Source organism: Lagenorhynchus albirostris, chromosome 18, assembly GCF_949774975.1.
Source record: "Lagenorhynchus albirostris chromosome 18, mLagAlb1.1, whole genome shotgun sequence".
Taxonomy (NCBI): domain Eukaryota; kingdom Metazoa; phylum Chordata; class Mammalia; order Artiodactyla; family Delphinidae; genus Lagenorhynchus; species Lagenorhynchus albirostris.
In genome coordinates, this window is record NC_083112.1 from 13918701 (window position 1) to 13945856 (window position 27156).

At 39.0% G+C, this 27156-nt stretch overlaps 1 protein-coding gene across 1 annotated transcript in view; it reads left to right on the forward strand.

The window, feature by feature from the left end:
* The window catches only part of FREM2 (FRAS1 related extracellular matrix 2), a 157301-nt gene that overhangs the window by 128375 nt on the left and 1770 nt on the right, over positions 1–27156 (forward strand). The window contains exons 14-23 of the mRNA XM_060129023.1: positions 2298–2601; positions 4707–4838; positions 7838–8169; positions 17639–17831; positions 19292–19396; positions 20883–21010; positions 21109–21243; positions 21993–22119; positions 23330–23517; positions 24098–24244. Of these exons, the coding sequence (XP_059985006.1) occupies positions 2298–2601; positions 4707–4838; positions 7838–8169; positions 17639–17831; positions 19292–19396; positions 20883–21010; positions 21109–21243; positions 21993–22119; positions 23330–23517; positions 24098–24244 (1791 nt within the window). The remainder of the gene's footprint in view (positions 1–2297; positions 2602–4706; positions 4839–7837; positions 8170–17638; positions 17832–19291; positions 19397–20882; positions 21011–21108; positions 21244–21992; positions 22120–23329; positions 23518–24097; positions 24245–27156) is intronic.

Consider the following 27156-nt stretch of genomic DNA (forward strand, 5'->3'; position numbering starts at 1 on the left):
CACATGGAGGCTAAACCATACACTACTTAATAATGAAGTGATCACTGAAGAAATCAAAGAGGAAATCAAAAAATACCTAGAAACAAATGACAGTGGAGACACAACGACCCAAAACCTATGGGATGCAGCAAAAGCAGTTCTAAGAGGGAAGTTTATAGCAATACAATCCTACCTTAAGAAACAGGAAACATCTCAAATAAACAACCTAACCTTGCACCTCAAGCAATTAGAGAAAGACGAACAAAAAGCCCCAAAGTTAGCAGAAGGAAAGAAATCATAAAGATCAGATCAGAAATAAATGAAAGAGAAATGAAGGAAACGATAGCAAAGATCAATAAAGCTAAAAGCTGGTTCTTTGAGAAGATAAACAAAATTGATAAACCATTAGCTAGACTCATCAAGAAAAAACGGGAGAAGACTCAAATCAATAGAATTAGAAATTGAAAAGTAGAAGTAATAACTGACACTGCAGAAATACATAGGATCATGAGAAATTACTACAAGCAGCTATATGCCAATGAAATGGACAACCTGGAAGAAATGGAAAATTCTCAGAAAAGCACAACCTTCTGAGACTGAACCAGGAAGAAATAGAAAATATAAACAGACCAATATCAAGCACTGAAATTAAGACTGAGACTGTGATTAAAAATCTTGCAACAAACCAAAGCCCAGGACCAGATGGCTTCACAGGTAAATTCTATCAAACATTTAGAGAAGAGCTAACACCTATCCTTCTCAGACTCTTCCAAAATATAACAGAGGGATGAACACTCCCAAACTCATTCTACGAGGCCACCATCACCCTGATATCAAAACCAGACAAAGATGTCACAAAGAAAGAAAACTATAGGCCAATATCACTGATGAACATAGATGCAAAAATCCTCAACAAAATACTAGCAAACAGAATCCAACAGCACATTAAAGGGATCACACACCATGATCAAGTGGGGTTTATTCCAGGAATGCAGGGATTCTTCAATATATGCAAATCAATCAATGTGATACACTATATTAACAAATTGAAGGAGAAAAATCATATGATCATCTCAATAGATGCAGAGAAAGCTTTCAGCAAAATTCAACACCATTTATGATAAAAACTCTGCAGAAAGTAGGCATAGAGGGAACTTTCCTCAACATAATAAAGGCCATATATGACAAACCCACAGCCAACATCATCCTCAATGGTGAGAAACTGAAACCATTTCCACTACAATCAGGAACAAGACAAGGTTGCCCACTCTCACCACTAAACATAGTTTTGGAAGTTTTAGCCACAGCAATCAGAGAAGAAAAGGAAATAAAAGGAATCCAAATTGGAAAAGAAGAAGTAAAGCTGTCACTGTTTGCAGATGACATGATACTATACATAGAGAATCCTAAAGATGCCACCAGAAAACTACTAGAGCTAATCAATGAATTTGATAAAGTAGCAGGATACAAAATTAATGCACAGAAATCTCTGGCATTCCTATACCTATAAAAAAATAAAGAATCACATAAGGAAACGTCATTCCTGTATGAAGTGGTTGCCTTACAAATGGCATAGTTACTTTTTCAATTGCCTTTTACCTTTGAATTATAAGCACCTTGTGAGCAAAAACTGGCATGCATTTATTCTTACTTTGCAATACCCCTGGTGTAATGACCTACATATGATAGGTATACAATAAATGTTTATTGGATTAGCACGGCAGAAATAATAATGCGGTGCAAGTTACAGAGGTCTTGAAATGTTATATTAAGGAACGTGCACTTTATTTGTTGGTTAGCAGGGAGCTCTTGCACAGAAGAATGGCATGAGGAGAGGGGTTGTATTGGAGTGTTACCATGGCAACCGTGGTCACCTGACGAGAAAAGCCCTGAATTAGATAGAAAGGTGATGCTTGGCATGGGAAGGAAAAGACCAACTTAAGAGACATCCTACAAAAAGAATCAAACAAGTTCACTGACCCACTGGATGTTGGGGGCAAAATGAGAGAGAGAAGAGAGGGAGAGAGAAAAGAACAAGGACGATTCGACAACTCTGAGGATTCGAGAGATGATGAAATAAGTATCACTTTTACTCGTATCAGGTTAAAGGTGGAAACGGCCAATAAGCTGTTTGAAATGCAAGATTAGAGTTCATAAAAGCTAGCATCGCGAGGACTAGGAATTTGAAAGTTGCATGAATAACATGTAGAAATGGAAAAAAAGTAGCAGTGAAAACACTAAGGGAGAGAGAACTTCAGAGGAATAATTTCCACCTTGTTCTAAACTGTGGCCCTAACATAGTTACTTGTTTCCCATAGGCTTGCAACCCTAAATATCCGGACTATGACAAAACAGGATCCATTTGTGCAAGTGAGAACATCAATGACACTTTGACCCGGTACCGATGGCTGATCAGCGCACCCGCGGGCCCCGACGGAGTCACCAGCCCCATGAGAGAAGTGGACTTTGACACCTTTTTCACTTCATCCAAGAGGATCAGTTTAGACTCCATATACTTCCAGCCTGGCTCCAGGGTGCAGTGTGCAGCTCGGGCTGTGAATGCCGATGGCAATGAAGGCTTGGAGCTGATGAGCCCTACCGTAACCATCGGCAGAGAAGAAGGTAGTGCATGGCCGTTTTCACATGAAGGTCGCTGGAATACCATGGAATGTTATATATGTCTAATTTCCAGTTATTCATTCCTCCAAATGCCCCATGTATTCCGTTATACTCTATACGGTTTTTTGGGGGGTTTTTTTGGTTTTTTTGCGGTACGCGGGCCTCTTACTGTTGTGGCCTCTCCCGTTGCGGAGCACAGGCTCCGGACGCGCAGGCTCAGCGGCCATGGTTCACGGGCCAGCCGCTCTGCGGCATGTGGGATCTTCCCGGACCGGGGCACAAACCCGTGTCCCCTGCATCGGCAGGCAGACTCTCAACCCCTGCACCACCAGGGAAGCCCTCTATAAGTATTTTTAAATGATAATCTATTTTCGCAAAAATATTCATTAGAAAACAAATATTTATTCATTTTGCATTTTTCGATCACTGAGCATATGTCAGGCTTTTGGCTGTCATATGAAAAATAAGGCAGGATTCCTGCCTTCCAGGAGTCCATACTCAAACTGAAGACACAGACAAATTTTAGCCTGGACAGGACACAGAAATGCAAAAGTAGTAGTGATGGGTTCTAGCCTGAGTGGATCTGGAAAGGTTTCATCAAAGAGGAGATGCTTAAGCTGAGTCTTGAAAACAGTAGGGGAAAACAAGCATGAGCAATGACTCGTAGAAGCATGAAAAAACATGGAGTATTCTGGGAACTACAAGCAGAGAAATGGGGCAGGATGAAAGGGAGAGGAAGGGAGATCAGGAGACGAAGCAGTTGGTACGCAAGGGTCAGATCTGGACAGGGCAGCTCATATGTGATGCCGTATCACTCCCAGCTGGTGGCTGGCTGAACAGGAGTTTGCTGGGGCAGGAGGGGAAGGTCAGTCCAGGTAGAGAGGTGTGTACTAGTGTCCATACTTGGTTATTAGAGGGGAGGTTGAGGTCAGGGCTAGGGCCCGGACACAGTGGAGGTGGAAAATACATGTGGCCGGAGACAACACTGACGAGACAGGAAATCCACTTTATAAACTAATCCTTTACTCTGCAGAAGAATGTTTAAATCAGAGTTTTAAAATAACAGTCTTTTAATAAGATTCTATTTCTAAAAATTCCATTTGTGTACAACACTTCGGATGTACATATGTTGCAGCAAGAAAAGTTATATGTACCACCTCCCACCATTATATATTCAGGATCAATATTTATTGATAACATGTAGAGTAACCATGTTCTTTTATTAGGATTAGAATGGATGGTTTTTAGATTTCTCTTAAAACCAAACTATTGTGTTGGTACCAAAACTAAATTAAACAATGCCTTAAAATGAGTCGCCCCCAATTACTAAAGCAGACATCCCAGATGCTAGGGCCTGATTCTGATCTGTTTTCTACAAACAGAAAAGAAATTATGTATTGCCTAGTTCTCTGGAAACTGTGATCCAGCATCGGGCGGTCTCTTCCATGGTATTAAAATGAAGACACTACAGTGCTTTCAAAGCAAACATACGAGGAAGATTTTCATGTTAAAATTCTAGGTAGATAGATAGATTAGACAATGAGTTATAATTTATAATACACATACTGTAAGAAATTACATATATAGAGAAAACTATATATTTTGCTCTCTGATTCTAAGAAGGCTAGTTTTTGTTTTTCAGAATGAGTGCATTTTTAGTTTTATTATAAATAATGTAAATTTTATGACTAGTCTTAAGGATTTAATTCTAAGGTAACAATCTCATTCATTTAATTAAACTACACTTACTTTTTCCTGTTGTTTTTCAATCATTTTTACTATGCCTGTTTATACTTTATGTTAAGATGATTTTGTGAATATGACCATAACAGACGGTATCCAGCACAAATTAAATCACATTGAATAATATTTATTTTTTCTTAAACTTTATCAAATACCCCAAATGTTAAGAAGCCATTGAACTGTCTGCTGGGATTACTTTTCCCATGATGGTCTTTTGCTTCGTCATAATATCAACTCTCAGCAGTGCCTTAGTTCACAGAGAATTTTAAAGTACACAGAAAATTCATAGTGCCTATTTAAAAATATATACTTCAAGTGTTGTCTATTATCTTCTTTTAGCATAAATGTCTTCATTTTGCCTCGAGGTCTTTGTCAGCCCCGGGTGCCAGGGATAGTGGGAGCAGAGCCCTTCTCAGCTAAACTGCGCTACACGGGTCCCGAGGACCCAGAGTATACCAACCTCATCAGGCTCGCCGTCACCATGCCCCACATAGATGGTAGGTGACTTGGGAAAGCAAATCCATGGAGGCGGTTTGGGCTTCTCTTTACCTGCTTTATTTGACTGAACACAGGCAGACCTCATTTTATTGCACTTCCCAGATACTGCGTTTTTTTAAAAATGGAAGGTTGGTGGCAACCCTGCTTCCAGCAAGTCTGTCAGCGCCATTTTTCCAACACCACCTGCTCACTTCATGTCTCTGTCTCACATTTCGGTAATTCTCTCAATATTTCAAACCCTCCACCAGCAAAAGGATTAAGACTCCCTCGGGATAGTTAGCATTTTTTAGTAACAAAGTATTTTTTAATGAAGGTGTGTACCTTGCTTTTTAGACATACGCTATTGCACACTTTATAGCCTACAGTATAGTTTGTTTTTAATTTTTTTATTGCAGTATAGTTGACTTACAATGTTGTGTTAGTTTCAGGCGTACAGGAAAGTGAATCAGTTATACATATGTATATATTTTCCATTCTTTTTCAGATTCTTCCCCATATAGGTTATTACAGAAAACTGAGTAGAGTTCCCTGTGCTATACAGTAGGTCCTTGTTAGTTATCTATTTTATACACAGTAGTGTGTATATGTCAATCCCAAGCCAGTCTCCTAATTGGTCACTTCCTCCCACATTTCCCCTTTGGTAACCATAAATTTGATTTCGAGCTCTGTGAGTCTGATTCTGTTTTGTAAATAAGTTCATTCATATCATTATTTAATCAGATTCCACATATAAGTGATATTTGTCTTTGTCTGACTTACTTCACTTAGTATGGTAATCTCTAGGTCCATCCAAAGTTTCTGCAAATGGCATTATTTCATTCTTTTCATGGTTGAGTAATATTCCGTTGTGTATATGTACCACATCTTCTATATCCTAGTAAATTTTAACATAACTTTTATACGCACTGGGAAACAAAAAATTCATGTGACTCACTTGATTTCAATATTTGCCTCATTGCGTTGGTCTGGAACCAAACCTGCAATATCTCTGAGGTCTGCCTGTTTTCTGAATGACCAAGCATACAATAAATGCTCAGTTTGCAACTTAAGCTTCAAGTCCTGCTTCTTTTGAGTGTTTCTGTTTTCTTTCTGCCCAGTTTTTTTCTCAAGTCTGACAATTTTGACGTTCTTTAAAATTAGATAAATTTCACACATGTCACAACACAATGAAACAAAGCTTTGGTTAACGTGCTTGCTGTCTTTTATGACACGGCACAATGTGCCTTCAAGACTCTTGAGCTTGGACTTACAGGAAAGCAATTTGGAATCCCAATCCCTGCCTTCAACACCTATTTGCTTTTCCATATCTGGAGTCTCATAGATCTTTCCCAGTATTTATTGCAACAACTAAGACATTTCCTAGGCATTAAAATAAGGTAAAAAAAAAAAGCAATTAACAATGTTAAATTCTGTGTCCATTTTCTCTGGATAGGGAAGTGTGGGCAGAATTTCTGAGTCAGTAACTTTACCCACATTTTATGAACATTTCCTCAGGTACAGAAGACATTTTCAAGTTCTATTCCTCTTAATTTGCTTTATTCCTGAAGTATATTAATATTATTACTTAGTATGTTAGTTATATTTTAAGTACCTAAAGGACAGGAAGCATTAGGCAATATTAGGAACTACAAGGTAGAATTTACCTGCCTTATGAAAAGGACATAATTCTGCTTTGTCTGCTTATTACAAACCCAAATTTATGCTGGTGGGCATAGGTGCACAGAAATCTGCACCTCCTTACTTTACAGTGTAATGTTGGGTCCATGTTTGACCACCCTGCCTTTAGACCCATATGGGAGGTGTGATTCAGATGTGCAGAGGGCAGAAGGGACCATCAGGGAAGGGCAGACCTATAATAGTTCTTCCTAATAGAAAGATTGGTCCCTCGTGCTTCTCCTAGAGCTTGACTTAGCATTTTCTGAAACAGTCGATAGCTGTAGCTCCGCAGAAGCTGACCAGTTCTTTTGCGGGGCCAGAGGATCTAAGAGGGAGAGGTGGAAAAGGTGTCAAGAGAAGACCTCTCTCACAGTCCTTTTTGCTGCATTGCTTATGCCAGGGCTCAACCAACTGTGTCCCATGGACTGGATCTAGCCTTCTACCTGTTTTTGTACGGTCTGCAAGCTAAAAATGGTTTTCACATTTTTTAATGTTTGGAAGAAACCAAACATTCTTCTTCTTCTTTGAAAGTAGAATATTTCATGACACATGAAAATTATGTAAAATTCTAATCCATTGGCCGTGATTAAGTCTTCTTGCACACAGTTATGTGAATTCCTTTACAAATCATCTATGGCGACTCTGGCTCTGCAATGGCAGCTTTGAGCAGTTGCAACAGAGACCTTGTGGCCCACAAATCCTAACATATTTACAGTTTGGCTCTTTACAGAAGAGGTTTGCCAACTCTTAGCCTATACCGTATAGTGGTAGTTTTCAAACTTTTTGGTCTGAGGACACCCTCAAAATTATTTATGGCCACAAAGACCTTTTGTTTTCTGGGTTATAGCTATAAATATTTACTGGATTTAAAATTGAGGAATTGTTAAATATGTATTTATTAATTTTTAAATAAGAATAAATCTATTACGTGTTAACACGAAAAACATACTTTTAAGAAAAAGAGCTACAATTTATAAAGCAAAACAAAAGAGTGGCATAGTTCACATTTTTGAAAATATCTTTAGTGTCTGGCTTAATAAAAGACAGCTGGATTTTTATGTCTGCTTCTGCATTCAATCTATTGCAATATATGATTTATTTTAGCCTCTGAAAAACTCCACTGTACACTACTGAGAAAATAAGCGTGGAAAAGTCCAATAATACCTTAGAGTCGTGAAAATAGCTTTAATGTTATAGATCTCCTGAAATATTCTCGGAATCCTCCGTGCTCTGCAGTATTTTATAACACGTGTCTTCTCAAGAGATAAAGAGATTATAAAGTGTTCAAAGGCCTTTGCTGTCGGTAAAAATGGTAACAGTGATTTACAAAAATCCCTTGTAGGCATGCTCCCCGTGATCTCCACCAAGGAGCTCTCCAACTTTGAGCTCACCCTCAGCCCTGATGGCACACGAGTTGGAAACCACAAATGCTCCAACCTCCTGGATTATACTGAAGTAAAGACCCGCCACGGGTTCTTGACTGAGGCTACCAAAAATCCAGAAATAATTGGAGAGACGTATCCTTACCAGTACAGCTCATCTATCAGGGGTTCCAATACCTTGCGCTTCTACCGAAATCTGAACCTGGAAGCCTGCTTATGGGAGTTCGTTAGCTACTATGACATGTCAGAGCTGCTCACGGACTGTGGAGGCACCATTGGAACCGATGGACAGGTACGGATGTTTAGCATCTGAGCTTTGGTCACTGGACAGACCGGTTGCTTTTGTTCAGTTACGTAGACTTGGAATAAATCTCAGCTCCAGTCTTCCATCCTGGTGATGTAGGTTATTAGGCAGAAGAAAGAGCAGGTAATTGGCATGAGTGGTATGGAAATCCATGTCTGTTTCCAGAACAATGTGTCCAAATCTATGTATTTTTTAGCAATGGATCAGTAACATCATCTTTGTATTGAAAGGACACCATATAGTTATGCTGCAAGCTCCAAATCTACTCTGATATTAGAAAACTCCAAACACGAATTTCTCTTCGAAGTACACATTCTCATTTCTTGTGTTATGTACAGATGGCTGTGATGTGTCATGAACGACCTCAAATGAGGGTCCTCGGGGTCAGTCTAGTTTTTCTCCCTTCTTACTCTCTTTCTTCTTTCCCTGCCTTCTATCTTTCTCTCCTTCTACTCCCATTTCCCCCCCCTTTTTCTTTCTAGTTTTCTCCCCATTTCCTCCCTATCTGGTCCATTTCTCCATCACTAACATAGTCAAAAGTATTTTCATTTAAAGCTTACTGTTATTTCTACTCTGCAATTACTGATTCTTCTTCATACTACACAGGCAGACATTTACACATAAAATACACACACACACACAATCCCCCCCTATCACCACCATCATCATTGTTGTTAAAATGATGGTGAAGCAGGGTCTCCATTAGCAGTTACAGTAGAGAATCTAAAATATGTAGGGTGTAGCTTAGATTTGTGATGAGTATTTGAATTAAAAGCCATGCTTTGTCCAACTGGACTAAAACAAAGGGCTTATTTACGTAACTTATACATTAAGACGTTGAATGGTACCCAGAAGATGTCTTATCTTTCAAGATTTAGCTGAGGTGAGGCTGGATTTTTTTTTCTGTGCTATATTCCTGTGATGTTAAACTATAAAACAAGTAGTAACAAGAGAAATGTAGACAGTAACTATCAGTTTAATTCCAGAGCAAAGCTGTAAATCTCGACCGGTTCCACTGGCGTTGATGTCTAATGGCCACGTATTATGTCTGGGAACTGTTGGGCTCCAAGGTAGTGAGACTTTTATCTCTGTCTCCTCTAAAAGCAACAAAATATCCAGAAACTTGCATGAATTACTAAAAATCTCAAGCAAAAACACCAACAGGAAGATAGTGTAGAACAGTGGAAAGAGCCTGCATATTGGAGTCAAGCGAATGTGGACTTATGTCTGGCTCTGACATTCTCTAGCTACGTCTTCTTGGGCAGGTTACTTAAACCCTCATAAGTGTTACCTCTTCAAGTCCCTCGTTCCCACCCTGTCTTTGCTACCTGGAAGAAACGTGAAAGAAAAAAGGTCCTATTCTCAGAATAAAGACTCATATTAACACATCTACTTCAGCCTCTTCCTTTATAGGTCAAATATCTCCATTCCTTTGGCCGTTCCTCCCAGAGCCTGTTTTCAATCCATTATTAAATCATTCCTGTTTTCTTTCTGGATGCTCTGCTCTCAGGATCTTGCTGAAATCACAGGCTCTGTTGGCATAAGCGAAATGGGACATAGTAATAGGATTATATTGTAGTTCTGGGTCTTCTTTGTTAAAAAGCACTTCATCCCATGAAGCTTCTCTGTGGGTCTCGTCTAGTCTGTGGTCACTTTTTAGCCTCAAGAATGTTTTCTATCTTCTCTGCAAATGGCGGTAATTTTCTGTCTTTCATACGTGCAACCCAGACAGGCTTCCCTAGTGAAAACCCTGCACTTATCCTACTTAAGCTTTATCCTACTTAAGCCTATATCTGCCCACTTTTCTGGTGTATCAAGGGCATTTTGAATGCAAATCCGTCTCTCCAGCCAATCTTCACTATAAAATGCTCAGCTAAATTAATTTTACTTCGCTGGAGTTTTAAAATCACTGTTCCTCTGTTTAGTTAAGTTCAGTTTTTTTTTTCCCATTACAACTGCTAACTAGAAAAGTTATTACCCTGCTTCCGTAGTTGAGCTATCGACTGTTCTACTCCACTAGGTGAAAACTGGCAACTGCCGGGTTCAGTGAAGTTTTGCCTGCCTGAACACTTTATGTTACTTTCTACTTAGGGAGAAGAGAGAGTGCAGTATAAGAATTATTGAACCATCCAGTTCCCAACTGGCTTGTGTTACCTTGAGGCGTAAGATGGCCAGCTGGTTATATGAGTTTCTTCTGAAAGGACTTTTCTGCTTTCGCATTGTTGAAAATAAACGTAGTAACATAAGCATGATGATCAACATAATAGAGGTGACCAGATTCAGTGTAAATCATTGAAATTTCAGGTTCTTGTGACAAAATTCTTAAAGCCTCAGTGTAAATGGAATTGCAATAGCATCTGATAAAGCGTGTTCACTCTCAGAGTGAAGCTCAGAGATGGCTATCTCGTTTTCCCCAACTTTCTTGGGTTTGAACTTCTCTAGTTATTGAAATATTCTCCTATATCCTCACCTCCCCTGACGCATAACATTATTTAAATGTAGGTGAGGGAGAAGAAAATACATATTAAAGGAAATGTAACTCTTTGAGATATTTTCTTAATTTTCCTCACAAGTTCTAGGTTCTAGAGAAGAGAAAATATCTAATAATATTACTACTACTACTAATAGTAATAGCTAACATTTATGTAATATTTACTATATGCCTGTCTTCGTGTGTAAGTACTTTACATAGTTTCATTAATTCTGTCCTCAAAACAACACTGTGAGACAAATATGAATTTTTTCTCCATTTTTGGAGGTGCTGAAGCAAAGAGACTTCAAATAACGTGTCCCAATTCAATTCGTTTGTAAGCCTATGCTCTTAACCACATCATGATACTTATCTGGACATTTAATTGAGTGAATTAAATGTCATTTAATTGGGCGAATGTGAGGAATGGTTATGCTCACAGATGAAATTGCAAGAAAGGCAAAGAAACTTTATCCTCTGTTCTTTGTACAAGAACAGAAATAACCCCAGGTCTATTTGTCCTCTGCCAATTCCATACTGCCCTGGCCAAGCAGCTAATAGATGTGTCTTTCCCTCTTCTGGTCCTTTTCTAGACTTGCCACCTTAGATCAAGGTAATCACCATGCAAACAGATTTTACTAACTGGTAACTGCTTCTGCCGGGAACAACATGATACAAACCGATTTTTATCTTTAGTGTTCTTAGTAGCTAAAGCTGCTGCCTGGAAATATTGCCAGGGCCCTGCATTTTATTTTGTGATTAAAAAGAGGTTTCTAACACACTCTTAAAGATTTCTGCCTTCTCTAACCTCCCATATTCAAATTATTTCACTTGTAACAGAGAGTTACCAAACTGAAGGGATCACCGGAAATATCTAAGATAGTTTTCTGTTCACAGCAGATAAGTGAAGTCAATAAATGAAGTTTTATTAAGTTTTATGCAGTTTGACTACAACTAGCTTTAGCTGATATTAAGACCAGTTCTGCTTTTTCCATCTCGTTCGTTGCCCATTCATTCATTAAAGAAATAATCAGTGAACACCTACTCTGTGCCAGGGACCAAATGGGTACCCGGTGAGGACACCAGACACAGACCTTAAACTCCTTCCAAGTCGAGTTATAGGAGTCGAATACTTGCTTTTATAAAAGTTAACAATTTTACTTGCCAAGAAGAAGAAACTTGGAATTTCTCTAATGATATTCACCACTAAAATCCCTCCTAATAGTTACTTTCTAAAATGTAAAAACAGATATAGCAGGAAAAGAAAAATAGAGATAAATAAAATAAATTATTCCGCTCCACCTTTTTGTGTGACCTGTATTTTATAAATAAAATTTTAACTTGTTTGGGTACACAATGAAAAACACTTGTGATGCAAAGTAGTCAGTAATGTTAAACTAAGTTTTTAAACTATTGGATATTTTTGGTGATTTTTCTCTTGAAAACAACTTCTCTTAAAACGAAAGAACTTCAGTTCATTTCACCTTTCATCAGCCTGACTACTGATGTTAAAAAGTCAGAATCTTAACTCTCACCTTGTTAGGTAAACAGCAACTGATAACATCATTCAAGGAGCATGACTAAGTTACAAAATTCCAACTCCAATCATATGACATTGTAATTTACCCGTGAGAAGACATAGCCTGATTTTGGGAAAGTATATGTATTTTTTCTGAGTTCCTTGGTTAGTGGAATAATTTTCCTTTTTTAAAAAAAACTATGTGTTTGATTTAGAAACACAGACCTTTGGGGCTAGAGTACACTTTAGAAGTCATGTCTTTCCATTCCGTTATTTTCTACTTAGTACACTGATTTACTCTTTTTTTTTTTTTTTAAAGATGTAAGCCACTCTAAATCATTCTGCAAGAAATGGCAAGAAGAATCCAAAATGTATAACTTTCATGAAGTATGTTGCTTCCTATTGTGTCAAATTTGTCAATTAATATTTTTAGTGGTGTAGGTTTTTTGGTTAATGGAAAGTAAAGATATTACCATGGAAAGCTGGAAAACTAAAAAAGTATAAAAAGGAATTCACTCATTATCCCGCTATCACTGTACACAGACATATTTTCTAGTCTCTTTTCAATATACATACACATTTTTAATAGTAGAAGCAAAACATTATCCAGTCTCTTTTCAGTATACATACACATTTTTAATAGTAGCAGCATAATATTATCCATACCATTTTGTATACTGCTTTTTAACTTAACATATTGTGATTCTTTTCCCATGAAAAGGAAAATTCTTCACATAAATGATTTTTGATTACGACATATTTCACCTTGTTGCTGTACCATCATAATTATTTAAATATTCTTCTATTACTGGTCATTTAGATTATTTATAATCCTATACTGTAAATATCCCATAGAGTTGTCCTTAATCCTGAAGAATTTGTGGACCAGTATTGACCCTCCCTCATTCCAAGGTCCCTTGTGCATCTCTGATATCACAGCCCTTCAGAAAGGCTTGTAACTGGAAAGAAGCCAAAGTTGCCTTCCAGACGTTCCTGGATGTGTAGACTGCTATTACGCAGAGACCTTGGCTAAGAATTCTAACTTGTTAAAACAATGTCTTCCACTGAGTCGCTAAGTACACACTTTACTGAGACTTCAAGCTATTGAGATCTATGAGCCTTCTTTACACATTCACAAACACCACCGTCTTGATGATATAGACATGCATCTGGCAACAAAAGCAGCAACAGAAAGAAATTCCAGCCAATGGGAAATCCCCACCAGTGGTTGTCCTCAGATAAGGTTCTAATGGCTCTGGCTCAGTTTTCAGTCTTTGAAGTAAGCACAAATCACTTGTCCTGCGTAAAGTAGGGTAGCCGCATGACTATCAAAGATTTTGAAATGATTGTTGTTTTCAATATATGTGGTCTAATTGAAAGACCTTGAGTAGAAGAGTCTAATCTGTGCTGTCCAATATGGTAGCCGTTAGCCATGTGTAGCCACTGAGCATTTAAAATGGGGCTGGTCCGAATTGGGATATGCTGTGCATGTTAAATACATACCAGATTTCAAAGACTTAGTACAGGGGCTTCCCTGGTGGTGCAGTGGTTGGGAGGCCGCCTGCCTATGCAGGGGACGCGGGTTCGTGCCCCGGTCCGGGAAGATCCCACATGCCATGGAGCGGCTGGGCCCGCCATGGCCGCTGAACCTGCGCGTCCGGAGCCTGTGCTCCGCAACGGGAGAGGCCGCAACAGTGAGAGGCCCGCGTACCGCAAAAAAAAAAAAAAAAAAAAACAACACTTAGTAAAAAAAAAAAAAGAATGTAAAATATTACATTCTAGTTATTTTATATTGATGGCATATTAAAATGCAATATGTTTGACATATTAGGTTAAGTAAACTATTGTTAAAATTGGTTTCACATGCCTCTCTTTACTTTTTGAAATATGGCTACTGGAAGATTTAAAATTACATGTGTGGCTCACGTTACGATCCCATTGAACAGTGCTGGTCTAGATACTTGAGTATTAGTCCTGAATGTACTGAATAATCTTGGGCAAGCCAATTACCTTCTCTGTGGCTTAAGTTCAACACGTGTAAAATAGTGCCTTGCTCAAGTGAAAGCTGCAAAGGAGCAAAGTAAATCTGGATTAGTTTTTATTAGTTACATACCTCTATTGCTTACTTCTATAAGAATTTTTAAATATCTATAAGATAATATGTAAATTGAATAGCTTCAGCTACAAGTCCAAAATAAGTGAGGAATTAAAACTACTTGCAGTTTGGGCTTCCCTGGTGGTGCAGTGGTTAAGAACCTGCCTGCCAATGCAGGGGACACGGGTTTGAGCCTTGGCCCGGGAAGATCCCACATGCCGCGGAGCAACTAAGCCCGTGCACCACAACTACTGCGCCTGCGCTCTAGAGCCCGCAAGCCACAGCTACTGAAGCTCGCGCGCCTAGACCCCGCGCTCCGCAACAAGAGAAGCCACCGCAATGAGAAGCCCGCACACCGCAACAAAGAGTAGCCCCAGCTCACCGCAACTAGAGAAAGCCCGGGCGCAGCAACGAAGACCCAAAAGCAGCCAAAAATAAAATTAAAACAAAAAACTACTGCAATTTTCCTCAACAATACTTTCCACCTTGGGCAGCACTGTGAATGTAATTTTTCTCTTGGGGTACTCTTCTTTCTTCCTATTCTTCCCCTTTTCTACCATCTAACACAGATCAGCAGACTTTCTCTTGTCCCTTCAACAGGCAATATCTCCCCAAATATAAACCTGCTGCCCATCATTAGTCACTTACTAGTAGTGATAGAAATTTATATCAGTATGGTACCTTTCACAAGTCATTTGCACTTTGCACTTTCCCTTTAAATATGGAATTCAAACTATTGTTTGCCTTTGTTGAAGAAACAAATCAGTAAGGATGTGTAAACTCACTCATCATGTCAGTTTCTTTAAGAGCAGTATACCAGATTTAACATACCTTTCTTTCAGTATAAACAAATACTTTTAAAAGTCCTGTGGAATAGGCTGAAAGGAAATGAAGGGTTCATTAAGATGGCATCTAAAGCAGGGGTTCCCCCACCGGTACCGTTAGGAACCCGGCCACACAGCAGGAGGTGATCGGCCGGGCAGGCGAGCGAGGCTTCATCTCCTCCCCACCGCTCGCATTACCGCCAGAGCCATCCCCCCGCGCCCCCCCTTCCCAGGAAAAATTGTCTTCCATGCAACCGGTCCCTGGTGCCAAAAAGGTTGGGGACCGCTGTAGAGGTTACATTGATTGCACTGTGTTCTTCAATTTTACAGGAACGAACAGGTAAGTGACCTGGGTGATCTGCCTAGTCCCATTTAGGCTCCAATTCCTTTAGACAGAGATTCTAAGCAGACAAAAAGACCTGGCTGTGGTGAACAAGAAAATGCAATAAGATGCCGATTCCATGTCCAGAAATGATCAAACTCTAGGTTACCAGGAGGATCAAATGGAATCACGTAAGAATTCGTCAGGGAGCCAAGTAACTTGTTCCTAGGATGTGAATGTTAATAGTTCTCTCCAAAATAGCACACTCAGTAACATCTGATGGATAGAATGTAATGTTGGCAAAATTATTTTTAGCACCTAGAAAGTTTAATTGGAAATCCATGTCTACAGCCTATTCTTTAATGAGTGTTTATTAAAATCACAGGATGAAATAGTCATCTTAATTACCAGTGGCATATGGATTGACAATTACTCTCCATTACACTGTCAGGGTGTCAAAACTGCACTTCAAGATCCCTTCCTCAATGACTGCAGGAATAGCTACCCTTAGAAACTGCTATCTCAGAGGACTTCAGTGCAAAGGCGCCTCTCCTGCCGACCACGTTAGGAGATGATGAGTGTTAGCTACTACACAGCTGAGAATCATAATTTGCTTGGTGGATGGTTTTCTTTCGATACATTTTTGTTGGTGATTCAGGTTGTCATTTTGGTGATTTGAGGAGTTTACTTTTAACCCCATGACAAAATGATAAATAAGAGCTATCATGTTTTAGATTATTCAGTAACTCACATGTATGATTCCTGTTGCCACCTCAGGGTGGAAGGAGAAATAGACCTATCAGAAAACCTGACTCAAACTTGTAAGCAGTATGATGTGACCTCAGCCCATTTCCTCTTGTGTAAAAGAAGATAGTTGTATTTTCCCTGCTATTCTGCCGCGCTATTCTGAGAATTAAGGATGATAACCTTTGTTAGGTGATCTTAAGACCACCCTCAGCTTGGTTTGGAATACGATAAAGTGTGAAAGAGTAGTAAAAGCATGGGCCAAAGGCTGGGGTCTATTATTGGCAGGGCTACAACAGAAGGAAGTGGGAAATTTGCTTTATTTCTTCGAGTCTTAACTTTCCTCTCTCTCTCTTTCTATCCTTCATCTCTCTATCCATTCATTCAATCATCCACACATACATATAAATATAACTATGGGGAAGAATGAAAACATTGAGTAGCTTTATTTGTGAACTTAACACGATGTCTGAAAAGTGGTAGATGCTCAATAAATAATTATTAGCTTATCCTCCATGACCCCAGTCCACCTGCAAAATACAAAAGAAGAAAGTATAAATTGTAAGAAGACACTTCAACTAATTATTTTTGAGCCATCTTAAATATTACATGGAATCTTAAATGTTACATGTCACTACTAAATATGTTTGCTTTCAGGTCTTTGCTGCTTTATTTCCTCTTCCTCTATATAATAATTTAAAAGTAACGTATAGCACTGTTATTCATAATAGGCAAAAGTTGGATAGAACCCAAATGTTCATCAACTGATGAATGGATAAATAAAATGTGGTATATGCGTACAGTGGGATGCTATTCAGTAATAGAAGTATTGAAACATGCTACACTATGGATGAACCTTGAAAACATTATGCTAAGTGAAGGAAGCCTGTCACAAAAGACCATATGTTGTGTGATTCCATTTATATAAAATGTTCTGAATAGGCAAATGCCTAGAGACAGAAAGTAGGCTAGTGATTGCCAGGGACTGGGGAGGGAGGACGGAATAAGGGGATGACTGCTAATGGATATGGAATTTCTCTTGGAAGTGATGAAAATGTCCTAAAACATTGCGGTGAAATATTTGTGGTGATTGCGGTGAAAGTTGCACAACTCCCTGAATATATTAAATAACATTGATTTGTCCACTTGAAATAGGTGAGTTACATGGTATATGAACTATATCTTAATAAAGCTGCTACAAAAAAAAAAGCACTGTTTTAGTATGCTCAAAATAATGTACTTTAGCTTAAAGATTTCTGCTGCCTATCCTTTGCTGCAAAGGAAAGTAGTAGAGTAATAACTATTTAATTACTCCAAAATTAAGTGAGGGGGACAGTAGTGTTATAAATGCTGTCATTTCCTTTCCTCAGTGATTAACTCAAAACCTTCAGATAAGTGAAAGGAGAAAATGGCTTGCACAAAATTAAGCTGGTTTCATTAGCAACACTGAATCGTGTTGATAGATATAATTTTATTGTTTTAGGTCCTAAACCTAGTGCAGTCCTATGTGACTCTTCGAGTCCCTCTGTATGTTTCCTACGTGTTCCATTCCCCCGTTGGGGTAGGAGGCTGGCAGCATTTTGACTTGAAGTCAGAGCTTCGTCTAACTTTCGTGTATGACACTGCCATCTTGTGGACTGATGGAATTGTCAGCCCCCCAGAAGCTGAACTCCAAGGTGAGCTAACAGACTTGGAAAGCTAGTTTTCTTACCTATTTGAATGACTTAAGGGAAATTTTTACTGCAGCTAAAAATAATAGAAGCATCTTTCAATGTATTTTATTTTTATAGTCAATATTTTCAAATAATTTCTGGCATGGAAAAACTTCTTTAAATTATATCAATGCATCAAATTTTGCATGATACGTGACTGTTAAATATAATGTCCATTTTAGGCGATTAATCATTCATGTGTTACTCAACACAATCTCTCTCTCTCTAGATTTTAGAAAATGGACAGGGAAAAGTTCCAACTGAAAGTAAGGAATGAACCCCAAAGAAAAAGTTACACATTTTTGTTTATGAAAATGGGAGATGCATTTTAAAGCCCAGTATAAACTGTGTCCTGGATTCTAGTTCTGGGTCTATAGCTAACTAACTGTGTGATCTCAAACATATTGCTTGACCTTTGGCAGTCAATTTCTAATGAAAGATAGACTAGACTTCTAATTTTCTTTCAGTTAAAAAATTCTGTTATTCTGTAATACTTTAGCTGAATGTCTTGGAACAGTGGTGGTGCGTGCCACTACAATTTGGGCCCCCAAATCATCTGCATAACTTTGTTTCAGTCTTGATGTCAGAATCATAATTCAAAGTCCACAAGCATGAAGCTAATGAATCCATTAGTAGAATTAGTGCTGTTTCTTCTCAGGCACATACTGCTGTTCAGGCTCCACGCATGTCTAACCATCATTACTTCTTACGAGCCAGAGGGCAAATTCGGTTGATAGGACATCTCAAAGTGTGTTGTCTTAAACAGATTAAAATTACCTTAAAGCTATGTGAAAGGTAATATGATCACCCTAAGTAATCAGTCTAGATCATTTCAAATGTTTTAATTCCGTATCTTGCCTTAGGAAATGTATATTAAGTGAATCTTAATGCAGATCCATCTCTTGGTTCTCAACTTCTACATCAGGATCTCATGTTTCCTTCTTCTATCTGTAGCCAACTTTGGTCACCTTGCTAAATTTCTTGGGGAAGTTTTGGAGTTTTCATTAAGCCTATAGCGTTTGGAATTACTCTGTAGAGCACAAACCTGTTTCCACCTACATGTCCAAATCTTCAAAATTTGACCAGTTCCTCCTGTCTCTCAATTTACAGCTTAATTTCTATAGACTAAAGCTTGAAGAAATATCTTGGCCTATTGTAATCACTCTGTATATTTCATATGGACCTCATTCATGTGACCTTATTCTATTCTGCCTGCCTTCTGGACAGCTTTTCCTGTTAGAAAACAAAACAAAACAAAATGAGAATATTTCTGCCTCTCTGATCACTCAGAATTTTTCTGGTAATACCTTTTGGCTAGAATGCTTAAAGATGAGAGGAACCTGAATTTGGCTTTGGAAGAAACCCCAGACATTAGGAGTCCTTGGTCACCAATATTCCCACTCTTGTGTCCCATCCCATCATAGGTTCTCTCTACCCAACCAGCATGCGCATCGGTGAAGAGGGGCGTTTGGTCGTGAACTTCAAGACAGAGGCTCAGTTCCATGGCTTGTTTGTGCTGTCACATCCCGGTAAGCCCCATTACCCTTAAATAGCCGCTCCCCACACAACAAGGATATACTTGTTCCATATTTGCACACGTTCCAGCATGCTTCCTTATGAGCTTTGAAGCCCTTAATTTCAAACGAACCATGTATGGACAAATATCTACATGAGGGCTTGATCATTGCTCAGCTACGTCTTATAAGCTACAAAATCATAACTGTAGAATTTTCGAGAAAATACCAAATGGTTGAAGTAAATTTAAAAGAAAACTCTACTTGGAGTTCCCTGGTGGCCTAGTGGTTAGGATTCCGCGCTTTCACTGCCGTGACCTAGGATCAGTCCCTGGTTGGGCAACTCAGATCCTGCAAGCCGTGCAGCGTGGCCAAAAAAATAAAGAAAGAAAAGAAAACTCTACTGAGTTAATTTTAAGAGTTTTCCTTTAGATTGAGAACATAGCCACAACATTCCCATTCTCTACTTTAAATGTGTTGTCCAAAAATTTGAATTTTAGGTCATTTGTTCAGCGAGCACAGCTCTTTTCTACGTACTGTAAGAAAACTTTATGATGGAGACAGAAGTACCACTTCACTATTACACTTGTTCCAGACACGTTAGCTAATTATGTTAAGTGTTAGCCATGTAATTTTACTAATCTGATGAATTGCGCTGTGAATGTCAATAATGTGGCAGTCACTCATGTCCCGCGTCTAAGCTTTTATAAAAAATTTCATTTCATTAGAAATAATTCTTTATTTGACTTCGCATTACTAAACTGGTTTGCACATCTTACTGGTGTGCCAACTCACGTCAGATTGGAAGAGGGAAGTAATTCACGCGCTGTCTTCTGTGTCCTTTCTTCTGGGTCGGATGGAGAGAATCAGCCTGAAAATTCAGGAAGAGAAAGACAGTTTGCTGTATTTTTGTGAGTCTGAGCTCTGAAATACAGAACCAAAAAGAATCGTTTTGCTTTATTGTAATTGACTGCTCTGGAAAATGAGAATTTCCTGGTCTTTACAGTTCCCTTCCACGTGTCTGCCTTTCTATTAGATTGAATCTTTGTTTAGATATGATTGAGGCAATCTAATTAAAATTAGACTCCATGTATAAGTTGGGTATGCCTAGCTCTGTGGGAGCAAATAGTCCGAGGTTCTGTTCACAGCTTCAGTGCATAGTGAGCCTTTATTGAACGGCTGTGCCTCCCTGGAAGGTAGCCCTGAACTATGTGAGCATTTCTGTACAATTAGTTTTTGGCAGCATTATATAGAGTGGAAAAAGCACTGCATTAGGAATCAAAGGCACACAGCCCAGCTGTGTGATCCCGGGAGAGTCACACAATCACTCGCAGCCCAGTTTCTTTAACTGCAAAATGAGGATTATTATACCAGCCCTGCTACTTTGCAGGCTTATTATAAGAATACATGCAAATAAGGGATCATAAGGCACTTTGAAAACTCCAAACCGTTATGCACTCTTTTAACCACTAGACCATTATTGTTCTTGGCATTTTTCTAGCGGCCTTCACCAGCTCCATGATCATGTCAGTTGATCACCCAGGTCTGATGTTTTCCTTGCGTCTCATAAGGAGTGAACCAACCTATAACCAGCCAGTCCAGCAATGGAGCTTTGTATCTGACTTTGCAGTAAGTGACTAAGGCTCTTAATTTTCCCTTGCTGCTGCCTTTGACTACATCTCAGCTTTTTAAATGAAAAACACGAATGTCGTCTCTGCTCCTTAAAGGTACGGGACTACTCAGGGACGTATACTGTAAAACTGCTGCCGTGCACCACTCCGTCACACCAGGAGTACCGCCTGCCAGTCCACTGCAACCCCAGAGAGCCTATCACTTTTGACCTTGACATCCGATTCCAACAGGTGTGTCTCATAGAATCTTCTCCCACGTAGAAGCCCACTTGGTTAAAGTCATAGTTTACTTTTATCAGTAAAAAAGAAATTTTTTTCTCACCCAATGACTTTAATTCTTACATGCTGAGAAAAAAAAGGAAGTCAGGCAGGAAGGGAACAAGGGAGGAGGAAAGAAGAAAGAATTGCCCTTTATCCGTTGTGGGTTCAGTATATAAAATCCACAGGTTAAGAGTATGCAAGGGTTATTTTTTTTCTTATGGGATCTGATCTCCTCCTGGAGTTTGCTGCCTTGGAGATTTGAGGATTTTCCCCAGAGTTCTGTACTTCTTCATCTTGTCCTTGATCATCAAGGAGAATAAATATCCTGAAGTTCACGCCACCTCAGAGTGCCTAATTGCCAGTATGTATTAAAAGAAATGTGATGGCATCTTTTGCCCAAGAACTCTTACTAAATGTTGGCCTTCCGCTGTTTACAAGTCCCTTATACATTCCAGTAAACCAGTGGAAATGAGCTCAAGCCATGCTAGTTAGTCCCATTCGAAAAATGATGTAACCTTGACAGTTTTGTCTTCTTAAGAAGAACAAAGTCAGTGTTAGAATTCCCTAAGAAGGTGGTTTGGCTGGACATGAAAATTTCCGTGCAGTGTTTACCATTCTTTATGTCAGCGTACAATGCATGTGTGTATCTGCACATAATGTGTTTGTGCACCACCAGAACCATCAACAACACATAAAAGGGCCTTTACGCTTGGTTTTAGGTCAGTGATCCAGTGGCAGCTGAGTTTAGCTTGAACACGCAGATGTACCTACTCTCCAAGAAGAGTCTCTGGTTGTCTGATGGATCCATGGGATTTGGACAAGAGAGTGATGTTGCCTTTGCAGAAGGTATCACTTTACACGTGAGATGCCTGCTCATCTGTTTGCCATTATATCTGTCGTCCTTTATTGGGATTGTGTTTGAGGGGGACAATTATAACCTCCTTTACGGTCTTGAGATTATAACTGGGTCTTTATCATTTTGGCAGGGAGGAGTCACTGAAATTGGATATATGTTACAGGATGGTTTTTATTCTGGGGAAGTTAACCTCTATTTCCCTTATCTAAATGACTTTTGAAACAAGTCTGGATTTTTTTCCTTGAATGTTTTTTTTTCAATTTGCATACACACCAATACTGCAGCTCCATGAGAATATATAGTTCATGGGCAAGGGTTGTGCCTGTCTTGTTTAGTGGTATATTCCCAGAACCTAGCAAAATACCTAGTACACATGGTAGATGTTCAGTAGTAGCTGTGAAAGAGATGATGAAATACCAGGGAGTTTCCTTAAACCCTCTTTCAAAATCAAATAAAGCTGGGTTTGGGGAGGGAAGGATTAGGAGTTTGGGATTAGCAGATGCAAACTAGTATATACAGAATGGATAAACAACAAGGTCCTACTGTATAGCACAGGGAACTATATTCAATATCCTGTGATAAACCATAATGGAACAGAATATGAAAAAGAATATATATGTATAACTGAGTCACTTTGCTATACAGCAGAAATTAACACAACATTGTAAATCAACTATACTTCAGTAAAATTTTTTTTAATTTAAAAATCAAAGCTAATTCAGCTTTTTATTGATGTTTTCTCTTTAGTGTTATTCTGTAATGATTTGCCTATATCTTGGCAACTAATATACTTATGTAAACTGGACTTTAACCACAATGGGATGTTATGAATGTTGAATTATAGGCCAACGGGAGGGAGACGCAAGAGGGAGGAGATGTGGGGATATATGTATATGTATAGCTGACTCACTTTGTTATAAAGCAGAAAAAAGTTATGTCTGGAAAAAAAAAAAAGATAGGCCAAGCCTTGAGGTTATTCCCACTACAGGCGGAGCACGTTGAGGGTCAGTAAATCTCCAGCACCTGTGGTCGTCTGCAAAGTGGCCTCATCTGAGGCCTGGGAGTGGACCAGATCCTGAAGCTAACGCAAAAAGAGAAGGAAATGCTTTCTAGTGTCATTATGGTCACAGACTGTTTGCAGTGTCACATAGACATACCTTATCACTTGACAGAAGTAACATTCCCACGTCTCTGTTTCAGGCGATACGATTTATGGTCGGGTCATGGTGGATCCTGTCCAGAACCTGGGCGATTCCTTCTACTGCAGCATTGAGAAGGTGTTCTTGTGCACCGGGGCTGACGGCTACGTTCCCAAGTATAATCCACAGAACGCAGAATATGGCTGCTTGGCTGACTCTCCTTCACTCTTATATAGATTTAAAATTGTGGTAAGTGCTTTGGCCCAAACAGTGAACTGGCTAGATATGCAAAGCTAATGGTTTTTGTCTTCTGTTTTAAAACAATAGCATCTTTTAAAGGAAACCAAACGGTGGCATTTTATGGTACAGTAAGTCCCCTACATATGAATGAGTTCTGTTCCAAAAGCGCATTCGTGAGTCCAATTTGTTCGTAAGTCCAACAAAGTTAGCCTAGATGCCCAACTGACACAATCAGCTATACTGTAGCCGCTACGTCACTGCTGTTTTTATGCTTGTTTCTGGACATCCTGGGCTTGAAATAAAGATACTGTACTACCGCACTCTATACAGTACTGTACAGTAAAGTACACAAAAGCACAACCACTTGTAGAGGATGCAAGCACATGACAATGTACCCCAGAGACGTGAACTAATTTATGTGATTGGACACGCGAATGCACGTTTGCATCTTTGAAAGTTCGCAACTTGAAGGTTCATATGTAGGGGACTTACTGTAATTGGTACTTGCACAAAACTAATAGGAAAACCTTCTGCATTTGCAAAAGTTGGCATTATCTACAGCAATCCTTATTTTCCTTATTGCCTAAAGGACAAAGCTCAGCCGGAGACACAAGCCACCAGTTTCGGAAATGTCCTGTTTAACGCCAAACTGGCAGTGGACGACCCTGAAGCTATCTTGTTAGTGAATCAGCCTGGATCCGATGGATTTAAAGTCGACTCAACACCACTCTTTCAGGTGGGCCAATAACAAGGTCACTTACAAGAGGTGTGTAACCACATGCAAGTTACTTAACATCTGAGCACCTCAGATGTCTCCCATGTAGAAGGCAGTAATTGTCATACTGCGTAGAGTTAATGTGAACTTTGAGTAAAATAACGCGTGTAAACCACACCAGACCCTCCTGGGCTCCTAGTGAACATTCCATAAATGTTAGCTATTATTATGTTTATTAATGTATTCATGTTATTTTAAGTCTACGTGTAATGAAGACCCTTATTCAGTCCAGAATATAAATCTAAATGGGATGGTTGGGAACTCTGCTCTTATTGTTCGAAACCTCCTCTCGGTTGACTTTTTATGGCCACCTTTATAAGAGTGATCTTGTGTGAACTGCTGGACTCAGAGAAACAACTGTGCACAGCCCAGGAATCTCTATTCTTTTTTTTTTAATATAAAGAAATTTATTTTGAAATAGAATAAAGTTTCAGGGGTACAACATAGTGTCACAATTTTAAAGGTCCTACTCCATTTATAGTTATTATAAAATATTGGCTATATTCCCTGTGCTGTACAATATAGCCTTGTAGCTTACTTATTTTATACGTGGTAGTTTGTACCTCTTAATCCCCTACTCCTATCTTGTCCCTCCCCTACTTTCCTCTCCCCACTGGTAACCACTACTTTGTTCTCTGTATCTGTGAGTCTGTTTCTGTTTTCTTATATTCACCAGTTTGTTTTATTTTTTAGATTCCACATATAAGTGGTATTATACAGTAGTTGTCTTTCTCTGTCTGACTTATTTTACTGAGCATAATACCCTCCAAGTCCATCTGTGTTGTTACAAATGGCAAAATTTCAATCTTTTTCTGGACGAGTAGTATTCCATTGTACATATATATACCACATCTTCTTTATCCATTCATCTGTTGATGGACACTTAGGTTGTTTCCATATCTTGGCTATTGTAAATAGTGCTGCTATGAACATTGGGGCGCATATATCTTCTAAAATAAATATGTTTGTTTTCTTTAGAGTGGAATTGCTGGATCATATGGTAGTTCTATATTTAGTTTTTTGAGGAACCTCCATACTGTTTTCCACAGTGGCTTCACCAAATTACACTCCCATCAAAAGTATACAATGGTTCCCTTTTCTTCACATCCTCACCAACACTTGTTATTTGTGTTCTTTTTCATGATAGCTATTCTGACCAGTGAGAGGTGACAGCTTATTGTGGTTTTGACTTGCATTTCTCTGATGATTAATGATGTTGAGCATCTTTTCGTGTGCCTTTTGGCCATCTGTATGTCTTCTTTGGGAAAACGTCTACTCAGGTCTTCTGCCTATTTTTTAAATCAGGTTGTGTTTTTTTAACATCTTTATTGGAGTATGATTGCTTTACAATGGTGTGTTAGTTTCTGCTTTATAACAAAGTGAATCAGCTATACATATACATATATCCCCATATCTCCTTCCTCTTGTGTCTCCCTCCCGCCCTCCCTATCCCACCCCTCTAGGTGGTCACAAAGCACCGAGCTGATCTCCCTGTGCTATGTGGCTGCTTCCCACTAGCTATCTATTTTACATTTGGTAGTGTATATATGTCCATGCCACTCTCTCACTTTGTCCCAGCTTACCCTTCCCCCTCCCCGTGTGCTCAAGTCCATTCTCTACGTCTGTGTCTTTATTCCTGTCCTGCCCCTAGGTTCTTCAGAACTTTTCTTTTTTTTTTTAGATTCCATATATATGTGTTAGCATACGGTATTTATTTTTCTCTTTCTGACTTACTTCACTCTGTATGACAGACTGTAGGTCCATCCACCTCACTACAGATAACTCAACTTCATTTCTCTTTATGGCTGAGTAATGGAATCTCTATTCTTAAATACTTTATAAACGAAGATAGAAAGTTCTAACCTAGAGATAGAAGGTAGAAAGAGACCCAGGAGACCATAACACTGAGCAGACAAATGAGACAAATTAGAGATGTGTCCACACTGTGAATCCTTGGGGGAGCAAGTGCATCTTTTAGGATGTTTACTGAAAATTGTCCAGACAGGATGGGCTGGAGAAATATGTTATCTTTATTCCTCGTAAAGAAGGATGCTTGAGAAAGCATGTCTGTTCTTCTGAATCTTTTCAAACAGGAAGTTAAGTTAAAGTATGATTTGTTTTCTTTTGTTTTTAATGTTAACTCTGAAGGCACTTGACCTCTTCTAAATCCTGAAGGCTTCAAAGAGCCATCAGAAAATGCCTTCTTTTCACAAACCCTGAAAAGCAGAAAAACTGACCTTTTCTATGGCCTTCTGTGTAAAATACACAGCAAGACATACTGGGAAAGAGTCTTGAGGTTCAGAAGGTCTGACTCTATTCCTGCCTCTGATACTAACTAGTTCAGTGACCTTAGGCAAGTCACTTAACTGCTACATATTCTCATTTACTCATTTTTTACTATTTAATTTTTGTACACTTTTTAAAAGGTTACACTCCATTTACAGTTATTACAAAATATTGGCTGTATTCCCCATGTTGTACAATATATCCCTGGAACCTGCCTTACACCCAATAGTTTGTACTCCCACTCCTGTACCCTTATATTGCCCCCCCTCCCTTCCCACTGGTAACCACTGGTTTACGCTCTATATCTGTGTCATTCGCTCATCTTTTAAATGAGTAAGTTAGACTGTGTGATCCAGAGTTCTCTGCAGCTCTGACAAGTCATAGCTTACCAAATATTTACCACCACGTGCTCCCTTAAGAGCGGCACGGCATATTTTATAGAGCGCTTTACACAAAGCCTTGCGCGTACTACACGTGTAAAAATACTACGGATGTGAGTTCTGCGGACTAAGTTAAATGATTATTATCTGTGCTGTGAGTTTCTCTTGCAGTCGTGAATTTTTAGGTTGGCATAGGCTTTGATTTTC